This window comes from Gallinula chloropus (assembly GCF_964237585.1).
Source record: "Gallinula chloropus genome assembly, chromosome: 3".
Taxonomy (NCBI): Eukaryota; Metazoa; Chordata; class Aves; order Gruiformes; family Rallidae; genus Gallinula; species Gallinula chloropus.
Window position 1 is genome coordinate 121,042,517 of NC_140087.1, and position 13,235 is coordinate 121,055,751.

A 13,235-nucleotide genomic window follows, 5' to 3' on the forward strand; every position below is an offset into this window, starting at 1 on the left:
GGTGAGGGAGCCCTGGGACAGGCTGCCCAGGGGGTGTGGAGTCTCCTTCTCTGGAGAGATTCCAGCCCCGTCTGGACGCCGCCCTGTGCGCCCTGTCCTAGGGACCCTGCTTTGGCAGGGGGTTGGACCTGATGAGCTCTGGATGTCCCTTCCAACCCCTATGATTCTGTGAACCAACTTGGAAATGGTTCTGAATTACCCTTTTTAATCTTCCTGGACCCAGGAACAAAGTCATTTAACTGCATAGAAAACAGTGTGGTTAATTTTCCATGAAGTATATTAAAAAGTGTGGAATTCAGAAGTATTATTACAGGCTGAAATGTTCCACGTACAGCAGGTGGGAAAAGAGGTGTTTGGGTTCATATTTTAGAATTCTTCTTCTCTTTAGAGAAGAAGACAAACAAATACCAACAAAACAACAAACTCATACTACGTTCCAGATCCTTTTTGCCATGCAGGAGATTTGAATGATTAATGACTTGAAAATGAGTTTAAAATTGAGGGCAGGGAGGAGTATTTGGGGGGTGTGCTTTTAATGGGAGACCTTTTTAAAGTTAATTCAACTTTTTGGGCTATGGTGAAGGGGATTCAGAATTCTTACTGCCACGTACATCTTGTGAAAGTATCCCAAGTTCTCAAAACTGATTTAAATCTACATTTAAGGAAGCTACTGTTGTGCCCTACTGCAGAAGTGTCTGATAGCTGCTTTTAAATGGTGATGTGAACGTAATACTGTCAGTGTGACAGTTCTTGAGCTCAGTCATTCCAATCCGTGGATGGGAAAGCTAAGACAAGAGCAGTGGAATCCCAGAATGTTAGGAGTTGGAAGGGACCTCAAAAGATCATCTAGTCCCACCCCCCTGCCACAGCAGGATCACCCAGACTAAATCACACAGGAACACATCCAGGCAGCTTTGAATGTCTCCAGAGAAGGAGACTCCACAACCATTCTGGGCAGCCTGTCCCAGGGCTCTGTCACCCTCACATGGAAAATGTTTCTCTTTAAAAGTTTCTCCTTAAATTCACATGGTACATTAAATTCAGGAGGGCACATTGCTGGTCACGGGCATCCTGCTGTCCCCCAGGACTCCCAGGTCCCTCTCACACTGCTCTCCAACAGCCCAGTCCCCAACTGGTACCTGGGGTTGTCCTTCCCCAGATGCAAGACCCTGCACTTGCCCTTGTTAAATCTCATTAAACTTCTCCCTGCCCAGCTCTCCAGCCTGTCGAAGCCTTGCCGATTGGCAGCACAACCCTCTGGTGTGTCATCCACCTCTCCCAGGTTTGTGTCTTCAGCAAACGTGCTGACTGTATGCTCTATTCCCTCATCCAGCTCATCAATGAATGTATTGAATAGTACAGGTCCCAGTGGTAGGATGTTTTCTGACAACGCCCTTTTAGGATTGCATCAGCTGTAACCTTGGCTAGACCCATTTCTGGAGCTTGGAGGACAATTCTTGTATGTGCTGGTCCAGACTGGCCTGTTAACTGGTGCTGAACTTTCTGCATACAGGGTGTTAGCACTGAAGGATTTTCACCCAGTGACATAAGGTCGAAAGGCTTTGTACTGAAGTCGTCAGTCCCTATTGCCAGAGGCATTTCCAAAGTATTCAATGACATGGGAATACCACACATGGTTTTCTGAGCTTGTTGAAGAGGTCACCATTATATATACCTAATACAGAATCACAGAACCACCAGGTTGGAAAAGCCCTTTAAAGATCATGGACTCCAACCGTCCCTGTCCTGTGCTGACCCAGATCTCTCAGCACCTCATCTCCCCCCTGTTAAACACCCCCAGGGCTGGGGACTCAGCCCCCTCCCTGGGCAGCCTGTGCCACAGCCCCACAACTCTGCCAGGGAAGAACTTTGCCCTCCCAGCTGAGCTGACCCTGCCCTGGGGCAGCTTCAGCCCATTGCCCCTTGTCCCAGCTCCTGGCCCCTGGCTGCAGAGACCATCGCCCACCTCTCTGCACCCTCCTGGCAGGGCAGGGGAGGTGGGGAGAAGGGCTCCCCTCAGCCTCCTCTTCTCCAGGCTCAACACCCCCAGCTCCCTCAGCTGCTCCTCAGAGGATTTGCCCTCCAGCCCCTTCCCCAGCCTGGTTGCCCTTCTCTGGACTTGCTCCGGGACCTCCCTGTCCTTCTGATGGTGAGGAGCCCAGAACTGGACCCAGCACTGGAGGTGAAGCCTCCCCATGCCCAGTTCAGGGGCACAATCCCTACCCTGGCCCTTTGGCCACGCTGGCTCTGACACAAGCCAGGATGCCCTTGGCCTTCCTGGCCCCCCGGGCACACTGCTGGCTCCTGGGCAGTCCCAGTCCCCCAACACCCTCAGGTCCTTCTCCCCAGCAACTCTGCCCCCAGCCTGTAGCGCTGCTTGGGGTCAGTATGGCCCATGGGCAGGACTCTGCCCTTGGTATTGTTGAACCTCAATCCGTTGGTCTCAGCCCATTGGTCCAGTCTGTTCAGGTCTCTACATAGCATTCATTTTGGATTGATCATGGTGCTTCTATAAGGTGAGTGAGACACATCTGCCTGTTCAAGCTCACCAACATACTGAGTTGTCTCCAGGTTATGCTACTCACTAGTAACTACATGGCCTTTGATCACCTCAGCGTATGTGCAAACTGACCTCCCACCCACCGAGAAAACACACGAGCTCTTAGAAATCCTCCTAAACTCACTGCCCAAAGCAGCAGCCCTGGAGAAAAAGACAATTTTTCTTCTGCAAAGATCTAACGGTGCTTGAAAGCGAGTTGCTTTCATGTTCTCTCTTACTCCATATTTTGTCAGCTTGGTTGAAGAACAGTGCCAAAAGTTATCACTGGAAGAAGGTCACGTTTTGCCTTTGGGTAAATATATACATCTAGTTTAGCTGTTGTTATCTTCAAACATTTAAAGACAGGATTTGGCTCTCAATTCAGAAAGACTTTTCATCCAGTAAATGCCTTCACAGATAGTCCCAACACATCGCTTTCAGTATCCCACCCCTCCTGCACATCTCTCAACTCCCTTTCCTAACAAAGATCTGGTTTAGTTCCCTTGCTTACCCCAATGAGGGTGTTTCTGCCCGTCTGTTTCTTGTCAACACCAGAGTTGGGCAAGTGCCACTTCTCATAATTGCTTTTTTTTTTCTAAACATTGCTTGGCAAAGTGATTGTAGCTTTGAGATTTGTCATCCTTTCAGGAGAAAAACTCGATGAGGAATGATTAAAGTGTAACGGGTTTATTTCTTTTGCTGTTTGCTATCAACTGGAGTTTTAGATTTCATGGATTTGCATGCTGTAAGATGAAGGTTTGCTGGAGATAAAACAAAGAGAGACTATTTTCCTCTGTTCGTTTGTTTTAAGGGGAGAGAAAGGAAATCAAAGGAACAGAAATATCTTTAAATACTTTTTCTTATTCCCATGCTGAGTGCTTATCATAGAATCATAGAATCACAGGCTGGTCTGGGTTGGAAGGGACCCCAAGGACCACAGAGCTCCAACCCCCTGCCACAGGCAGGGACACCAACCTCCAGGCCTGGAGCTACACAGGGTTGCCCAGGGCCCCAGCCAACCTGGCCTTGAACACCCCCAGGGATGGGGCACCCACCCCCTCTCTGGGCAGCTCCTTCCAGCCCCTCACCACTCTCTCTGCAAAGAACTTCCACCCAGTCTCTCCTCTCCCCCTTCCCTCCTCCAGCTTCACTCCATCCCCCTTGTCCTGCCAGTCTCTGCCCTTTAACAAGCCCATTCCCCTCCTGTTTCTCTGTTCCCTTCAGGGACGGGAAGGCTGCAGTGAGGTCCCCCCACAGCCTTCTCTTCTCCAGGCTGACCCAGCCCAGCTCCCTCAGCCTCTCTCCATAGGGGAGCTGCTCCAGCCCTCTGATCATCTTCTTGGCCTCCTCTGAACCCTCTCCAACAATCCCACATCTTCCTTGTGTTGGGCCCCAGCTCTGGACACAGGACTCCAGCTGGGGCCTCCCCAGGGCAGAGCAGAGAGGGACAATCCCCTCCCTGTCCCTGCTGCCATCCCTCTTCTGATGGAGCCCAGGATACCATCACCCTTCTGAGCTGCAAGAGCCACTGCTGGCTCATGTTAAGTTTCTCAACCACCAGAACCCCAGGTCCTCTCTGGATAATGCTGCTAGGTCTCAGAGCACTTCCCAGAGGTGACAAACTCTGGGAGAAAACAGGGCAAGAAGCTCAAGTTGTGTTAAGATGCCATCACAAGAGCCTGGAGCTGGCTGTACCTCCTGATAGAAGTGCTGCTGAATAAAGGCTGTTTCTGCTGCTGCACCAGGTCACAGACAGTAGTGTGGAAGCAATAGGGACAGTGTTTTTCCTTCACGTGATCTTTCTGCGATGCCAACCTGTGGTGCTTTTAGCGTTGGACCATGGAGATAGTTAACTGGGATAATCTGGATTCGAGAGTCTTGGCTTCTTGCTGAAGTTCAGCTGCACCTCTGCAAAAGGTTTGGAGTGCTGTGTAAGCCCCTGCCTAGGGATTAGCCCAAATGCCTTGTGACTACAGATATTTCTTTCATTTTAAAGGTGATACTTAATAGCTTGGCTTTGCACTCCTGAGAGATGGACCAACCCATGGTTCCAAGATGGTTGGAGAGGAGAGGCTAAGTGTTCTGCCAAGTACTCTGTTCCCTTTAACACACTGATAAGCCTCGATTAAACCTAAAATTTGCAGGGTTTTCTCATAAGAAAGTTAATCCCTCTCCTCTGCAGTCTTTGTTACAGTGAAACACTTGACTGTCAGGAGAATCGAGATGATACCCTGAATGTCTGAGTTAATACTTGGGACGAGTCAGAGCCCTCATTGCACCTCAGTGGCTCTGAGTTATCTCTGGACCTGATCACAAGTCAGTACTACACCTTCTTTAGGTTAATACTTTTGCTTTAGAAGATTGCCACCTTATTCCAAAGGAAGCTGAGGTTCTGGAGTACGAGGTGTCTGAAAACCGCTGCATCATGAGCCCCGAAGCTGTGTTTATTTTTAGGCTTCATTGATTTGTTCTGATTTGGGTGACCCTCTGCTTCCTGGAGTACGTCTCATAGTAAAGAGCTCAAAATACTAATCCCTTGGGCACCTGGAGTAGAGCCAGTTTCCTCTGAACCCCACCTCACCGGTGTACTTGCAATTAGTAAGTTTAAAGACAAGAGCAGAGCTCTTCTCTTTCACTTTCCTTACAGAAATTGGTGGTTTAATTATTATTATAAATAGTAGTATTTAATAATAACAACTTTTTTTGATCCACTGTGAAGCTGTTGGGGTTTTTTGTCTATTTTTCACTTTGGACAACCACATTTTTATTTAATGCTTGGGAATCCTTGGATAAAAATAAGTAATAGCTGTTTTTGATCCTGCCTTGTTCGTTTATTTTTGGGATGGGGTTAGTCAAATTCCTGCCCTTAGGAAGGATGTGAGAGAAGAGTTGCTCTCTCTTCACATGGAAGAGGCTCAGTTCTTTGAACAGATTGCTGAATTCTGGAAATAGCTGTCTGGGAGATGAGCTCTGCCTGTGTATTTCTACAAGGAGGAGTTCTCAAGTCCCTTGGAGAAAAGCAAAAAGCAGGCTGCTCCCAAATTGTGTCACCCTGAAACAGCTCTTTCCCTGGTAGCATCAGCCTGGATTTGTAGGGCATCATATAGCAGTGCTAAAGAGAGATGTTCCTGCTCTGTTCATACTTCCTTTTCCCAAGGTTCTCTGTTGAACTGGTGGTCCCTGTCGCTCCTGCATCAACAGCGCGACAGCCCAGGTTGACAGCTCAACAGAAGGTCTATAGTCAAGTGTCACAGTTTGCTGTTACCATTGTATTTCAAAGCTGTAATGTAAAAGATTGGACATGTCATCAGGACAGGCTGGAGAGCTGGGTGAGGAGAAGTTTAATGAAATATAGCAAGGGGAAGTGTAGGGTCTAGCATCCAAGGAGGAACAACCCCGGGTACCAGTATAGCAGCGTAGGTGAGAGGGACCTGGGGGACAGCAGGATGCCCATGACCAGCACTGTGCCCTCATGGCCAAGAAAGTCGATGGCATCCTGGGGTATATTAGAAGGGGGTGGTTAGTAGGTCTAGAGAGGTCATTTTCCCCTCTGCTCTGCCCTGTTGAGACCACACCTGGAGTATTGTGTCCAGTTCTGGGACCCTCAGCTCAAGAAGGACATAGAACGTAAAAGGAGGTTCTAGAGAGGTGGGCGATGGTCTCTTCAGCCAGGGGACAGGAGATGGGACAAGGGGCAATGGGCTCAAGCTGCCCCAGGGCAGGGTCAGCTGAGCTGGGAGGGCAAAGTTCTTCCCTGGCAGAGTTGTGGGGCTGTGGCACAGGCTGCCCAGGGAGGGGGCTGAGTCCCCACCCCTGGGGGAGTTTAACAGGGGGGAGATGAGGTGCTGAGAGATCTGGGTCAGTATAGGACGGGAATGGTTGGACTTGATGATCTTAAAGGGCTTTTCCAACCTTGTGATTCTGTGACCGACTGCATAAAAGAAAACTTCATACACTGTGAATTTGTAATGCTCATGTGTTAAAATCCGGGGTCCTTTGCTCAAGGTTTTTACCCCTTCAGTGTGCCATCAGAATGCAATACAATAGCAATGCTCTGTCCTCCCGTGGCAAAGGTTTGTTTGCTGTCCCAACCTTCCTAACACCAGTTTTAACAGTTGCTGGTTCGACCATGTTTGGGAATCTTATTAATGTTTATAAATACCTGAAGGGTGGGACACAGGAGGATATGGGCAGCCTCCTCAGTGACTGTGGGTACAGGACAAGGGGCGATGGCCTCAAGTTGGAGCACAGGGAGTTCCCCACCAATCTGGGGAAGAACTTCTTCCCGGTGAGGGTGAGGGAGCCCTGGGACAGGCTGCCCAGGGGGTGTGGAGTCTCCTTCTCTGGAGAGATTCCAGCCCCATCTGGACACTGACCTGTCCTAGGGACCCAGCTTTGGCAGGGGGTTGGACCTGATGATCTCTCAAGGTCCCTTCCAACCCCTATGATGCTGTGATTCTGTGATCCTTTAAGTGAATGATCCTCTGTTTGCTTTCATTCCTGCAGGCTGTCCCACGAATCATGGTTCAGTCTGCCAGCCTTGACGTCAGCGCTGCGAAGATAAAACAGGTAAGCGCATCCCAGGGCGCGACGGTTCCATTTCCATATTCGAATGCCTGGAAACCAGGGGTGACCAGAGCAGCTACTGGATTAGCTCCTTCAAAGCTGGTCTGCTTCTGCAAGATGAAGAAACATAGTGCTTGATGCTGTGTTTTCTTAGGTCCTGGTTAAAAATCTCCACTTCTGTTGCTTTTATATTTGAAAGGCTGGTTAATCATCCGCTTGCATTAGCGGTTAACTAGAGAAAAGGAAAAAAAAAGAAGGAGCTGTTTTTCTGCTTTAAAAGGCAAATTGCTAGACTCCAACACTTTCTATAAACAGAATGTGTCTGTTATTCCAAGTGTTGAGCTTATTTCTCAATTCTACGTTTCTAGCCGATCCATGGTATCCGTGTGAAAAAAAAAAAGGCTCTTGCTAAGCCAGGGAGAAAATAGACCCAACGATCTCCCACAGTTCAACAGAACTTCAGTCTTGCACCTAGAAAATCAGCTTTTTACCACTGGGTTTTTATTGTCTTAGCAAAAGGGGTGTTGTCTGAAGGCTTAAAAGGGAAAACCCAAAGAAAGAGCTCTCGAGCCTGTACGTACACCGTCCTGTCCGTAGCTAAAAATAATGCCTTTAATCCATGGGAGTGTTTCAAAGAACTCTTCTTTGTTATATTTCACTTAGCAATAGCACGCTAGCCTTTGGTTGTGAAATCCCTGGAATCTCACTCAAATCCCTCTTTCTTCAAATGCCGCTTGCGTTTCCAGCGGAAAAGGCGCTTCGGAGTAAGGTGAAAATCCCATTGTTTGAGACACTTAAAACTAGATGGGATAGACCCCAGAACGTTGGGTAGATCAGGTACTTAGGGATATGGTTTAGCATAGGATGGGAACGGTTGGACTTAATGATCTTAAAGGTCTTTTCCAACCTTGTGATTCTGTAAACCTTAAGACAGGCTACGTACAAATCCACCGTCCCCCCACAACTCTTTTCCCCCTTCATATTAGCAGCCTCCTCCCTCCCAAAGAGATTTAGAGACATCCTAATCTTTTAGAGTACATGTGCTGGCAAAAGGTATCGATCTATCAGGTTTAGTAAACTTTGCAGCCAAGAAATACATCACAAAAATGGGCTGTTAATCTCGCGAGGTGCCGTTAATTTCGTACTCTGAAAGCGCGTGGCGCTGGCGGCGTCGGGGTGGGAATGGCGTTTGGAAACGGGGACACAAATGACAGTTTAGTTGGAGAGGGATGATTTATCAAGCCAGAGAGTTAAGCCAAATAACGGAGAGAGACTTATAGATCATGGCTGTTTCACATTTCGTATAAATCCTGCTATTCAAACAGCAAATGACCGTTCCTGTAATATAAATAATTTCTCAGTAAATATTGGGGGACGTATTTCTTGTCGGCGACACTTTTCTTATTAATGGAAGGAACGAGCTGACAGTCCTACCAGGTTTGCAAAGCTGACTTGGGATCGGCTTGCATCTTGGGGAGATTGCAGCTGCACAGGGATTTAGATAAACTGAAGGCCTTTGTGCTTCCCAGAGACCTTGTATCTATCTTTTTAGCCCAGATATTGTGGATAACAGAGTTCCACAGTCTCTATCCTCTTCTGTTTCAGCTCAGTCGAGAGGAAGTAGGGAAACAGCCATTGGAAACTTCAGTGCAGACATCTGAGGTGGACAAGAGTTTGGAAAAGACACCCAAAGTGCCTTTGCAGCAGCCCACGGGAGACACGCAAGCACAGGACTCCCAGGAAGGACCTCCAAGTCCTCTGAGCGAAGCCTCCAGTGGATACTTTTCTCATAGTGTCTCCACTGCCACCCTTTCTGAAGCCCTTGCAGCGGGAAGTGATGCTGTGGCTCAACCAGGAGGTCAGATGCCTGCGGTGAGTGACTTCCCAGCTCCTGCTGTGGCTCAGGTCTCTTCTTCTGACATCCCAGGACACTCAGACAGTTCTTCAGAAGGCTGTCTCAGTACCAAGAGAGAGAGTCTACCCACCTTCAGCCCTCCAAGTGCTCAGGCAAGACCTAAAGACAGCACTGAAGTGAATGGAAATGGCACTTTGAAATCAAAACCTTGCACGTCTCCCGTGACTCGGAGCGAGCCAGCAAACGATGCCTCTGTAGCCAGTGATGCAAAACCCTTTCTTTCTACCTCCACTCCAAAGAAGGAGTCGTTAGCCAAACAATCGGTGGAATCAGCAGGACAAGCTAGGAGAAAAGAAATGGTCTCTGGGTCTTCAGAACTGGGGTTTCCCAGACCACAGATTCACCCTGACCACTTGTCCCAGCCCAGCGTTGCAGCCTCCCCCTTCAAAATCCAGAAAGTCAAGACATCAGAACTGAAGTCCTTCACAAGCATGTTGGATGCAGATCCCACATGTTCTCTAAGCACAGAAGAGCAGCGAGAAGATAAGACCACATCCGCTGCCCATGGATTGAACCATAACGGAGCGGAGACGGTGGAAGAAAAACTGGAGGTGATTTCTGATTCTGAAGATGCCAATGAAATTCCTGAATGGCTGAAAGAAGGAGAATATGTCACGGTTGGAGCGAATAAGACGGGCACAGTTAGATATATTGGGCCCACAGACTTCCAAGAGGGAACATGGGTTGGCGTTGAACTGGATTTACCTTCAGGTAAAATACTCTCCGGACCGAGCGCACAGCAGACAGACAGTGTGTCTGTGTTTGTTTTAACACTGTTTCCTGAGCAGGCAGTGTCCATCAGCCTTTACTGGGCACAGCTTGAGGAGGGAAATAGAAAAGATCCTTCTGGGCTGTCATCTTTTCCCAGTCTGTATTTGTAAATCCAGTCTCACTGACTGCTGGCCGAAGCGGGTCCCTCCTCAGCCACCTCGTTGGCTTCTTGCAGTGGGCGGAGGACTTGGGGTTGTTTTTGCAGTGCAGCTCAGTGAGAATGTAGGCAAAGGAGATGCCCCTTGTCCAAAGATTTCTCCTCATCTTGGAGAAGAGGAGACTGAGGGGTGAGCTTATTAATGCTTTTAAGTATATAAAGGGTGAGAGTCAGGAGGCTGGAGCCAGGCTCTGCTCAGGGGTGGCAGCGACAGGACAAGGGGCAGCGGGTGCAGCTGGAGCAGAGGAAGCTCCATGGGAATGTCAGGAGGAACTTTGTCCCTGTGAGGGTGACAGAGCCCTGGGCCAGGCTGCCCAGAGAGGTTGTGGAGTCTCCTTCTCTGGAGACATTCAAACCCAGCTGGATGTGTTCCTGTGTGATTTAGTCTGAGTGACCCTGCTCTGGCAGGGGGGTTGTACTCAATGGTTTTTCAAGGTCCCTTCCAGCTCCTAACGTTCCAGGATTCTGTGATAGCTGGTGTCTGTTCTCTGCCAGAGCCCCAGGCTTCATAACCCCTTTCCTCTGCAGGTTCACGTCCACTTTCATGGCACTCATTTTCTCCAAGATTAGGCAGGACTGGGGGAAAAGCAGGGGAAAATTCAAGAGACAAGCAGGAGATACCACTGCCTTTGATAGTAAGAGGGTTTCGTTTACCAAGGGCACATAAAGCTCCTTATTTCAATCCTTTTAACGGAACTGTAGCATTCCAGGTCTGCAGTGCAGGCTCTGTTTGGGGAATCAGCACGTCCCAGGGAGTTGCCCAGGCTCATCTCTGCCGCATGCTTCCCTGGGATTGGAGCTGTTCACCAAGATAAATCCTGTGTCAGGGATCCAGAGCTCCCGTTAAATGAGCAGTTATCTTCCTGCCACACGGTGCACTCATAAAAGCTAAACAGGCTGGTGTGCTTGCAGCTGGGAACAGAAACCAGTTTGGAGTTCACCATCCCAGGGAGCAAACCGTAGCTTTTAATCTCTTAGGAAGTTGTAGACTTGATTCTCAGGCCTGAATTCATGCCTTACTTTAAAAAAAATATATTAAAAAATTGAAATACGTATTTGCAGATTGGTTTCAGTTTTGTAAAGGCACCTTCCCTCCTTGTCTGTCTGCTGTGGTCCCAGTGCTGCTTCTTCCAGCCTGTTTGCACACACCCAGTAAGCATCAGCTTTGCCATCCGTGATAGTCGAGTGGCCACGAGACTCTTGGTCTGTTGAGGACTCGACTGCTGATGTTCCTGGATATTTTTTTACCCCCCTTCTGTTTCCAGAAGGATTAACTCCCTGATGTGTTGGAGCAGATCTGGCTTCTGACACATCTGGAGCTTCCCTTGGGAAACAGAGTCACAAACTTGTGTCTCTGTCATGCTGCAGACAGGGGAAGAAGTCCAAGTCCTTGGACATGTGAGAGTATAATATATAGCCAACACAGTGGTGATGGTAGTGAGGATGAAACACCTGTAAAACAAAAGGGATGCCCTTATGTCACTTCAAAAGCTGTTGTATCATTGGGCAGCCTGTGCCAATATCTGAGAAACCTTTCAGTACAGAAATTAATCTCACAGTTTTATCAGGTTCAGCTATAAAACCAGGTGATGTGGGGTTTTTCTTCACTCCTCTGGGAAGGCTACTCAGTGGAAGACTTCTTTTATATCCCAGTAAGTAGATTGGTCTTCCATTTGGCTTTGTCCTCTAGTGCCCATAGTGCTCCCTCCTCCTGGGTGTTCCTAGTGTATTTGTAGGGAACTGGTTGACTCTTTTCTTCTTGCTTTCTTCTTCCAGTGTCCTACCAGCACCCCACCTGCACCCAGTAAAAGCCATTTTTCCCCATCATCTTTCTTTCTCTTCTTGTCCAAGGTAAGAACGACGGCTCGATTGGAGGGAAGCAATATTTCAGATGCAACCCAGGCTATGGATTACTTGTGAAGCCTGGCAGGGTTAAAAAGGCCACGGGACCAGCGCGACGGCGCAGCGCCGGGTTGAGGTTACAAGGAGGAGCCGCCGCCACCGAGAACAGGAGGAGCGGCAACTTCTCTGGCTCAGCCTCCAACCTGGCTTCCCTCACAGCCCTGGCAAAATCAGAAGGAGGATCCACACTACGACTGGAGAGGAGCCAGAAAAACATGGAGAACAGGAAATCCTGGGCAAACTGAGGCAGCCCTACTCACTGCAGCAACCACGGCATGACGCAGGTCTTCTAGCTTGGGGAGGCTAAACCAACCGTGTGTACTTCTAGCTTGTGGCAAACACTAATGAAGGGGTTTTTTTGGGGGGGGGTTGTCCCTCTGCTTTGGGTGATTGACGTATTAATTCCTTGCCTTGTCACGGTGCTGGATCTATGCCCTTTGTTTCCTGTTCCTAATTGCAATGCCTCAGGGGTATGACTGATGGCAGCCGGTGGAAGCTCCGGCGGTGGTGGGTGCAGTGGAACCTCCGTTCTCTTCCACCTTTTGGATAGTTCAAATTATGGGCTGGCTTTCCAGTAGCTACCACCTGCTGCCCGTGCACTGGTGCTTCCCTCTGTGCGACTGGTGATTCTAAAAACAAACCCCAACTGACACCAACAGCCCTCCCCAAAATAATGGTTTATTTCTTGTTCTGCAAGGGCCGTGCCCATATCATGTCATACATGGTGAAAGGGCAAGGTAGAACAATTCCAGACAGGTGGAGAAGTGGCTGTCAAACTTTATTTGGATATAAAGAACTCCCCAACCTCCCCCTTTATTTAAAAAAGCATCAGCTCTGTAGTGATGTGACCTGGGACCAGTGCCCGCTTTGATTACTGCCCTGTTGTCCCTCTGTCCTTTCTGTGGAAATCGGCACAGTCCTTCCAGTTTTTGGGAACAGGAGAAGGCCCATGACCTGCCCAGAAATATTTTTTTGATCCCTTCTCATTAGGGATCAGCAAATTTGGGATGCCTTTTTGGGAATGAGCTTGTAGGGATCAGCAGATCTGCTGCCCAATCTACTTAACGTTCATTCTTGCCATAGAATCCCAGACTGGGCTGGGTTGGAAGGGACCCTAAGGATCACAGTGTTCCACCCCCTGCCACAGGCAGGGCCACCAACCTCCAGGCCTGGAGCTACACAAGGTTGCTCAGGACCCCATCCAACTTGGTCATGATGAGATGTCCTCTTCTCGCTTGCCCCAAAGTGGCAGGACCTTCTTCTCATGGGTTCTGCCACACGGGCCGAGGGGATGCTTGCAGAGATAATCAGTGCTCTGGTGCTTCCATGTTCCCACCCAGCTTTTGGAGACACTTGGATTCTTACCAGTTATGCAAAGCAGAGGG

At 48.9% G+C, this 13,235-nt stretch overlaps 1 protein-coding gene across 1 annotated transcript in view; it reads left to right on the plus strand.

Moving 5' to 3' along the window:
* KIF13B (kinesin family member 13B) overlaps positions 1-12,157 on the plus strand; it is a gene marked incomplete at its 5' end in the record, with an annotated part of 153,814 nt that extends 141,657 nt beyond the window's left edge. The window contains 3 exons of the mRNA XM_084261969.1: positions 7,046-7,108; positions 8,711-9,731; positions 11,800-12,157. Coding sequence (XP_084118095.1) covers positions 7,046-7,108; positions 8,711-9,731; positions 11,800-12,095 — 1,380 coding nt within the window. The 3' untranslated portion in view covers positions 12,096-12,157. The remainder of the gene's footprint in view (positions 1-7,045; positions 7,109-8,710; positions 9,732-11,799) is intronic.
* Positions 12,158-13,235: the final 1,078 nt, after the last annotated feature.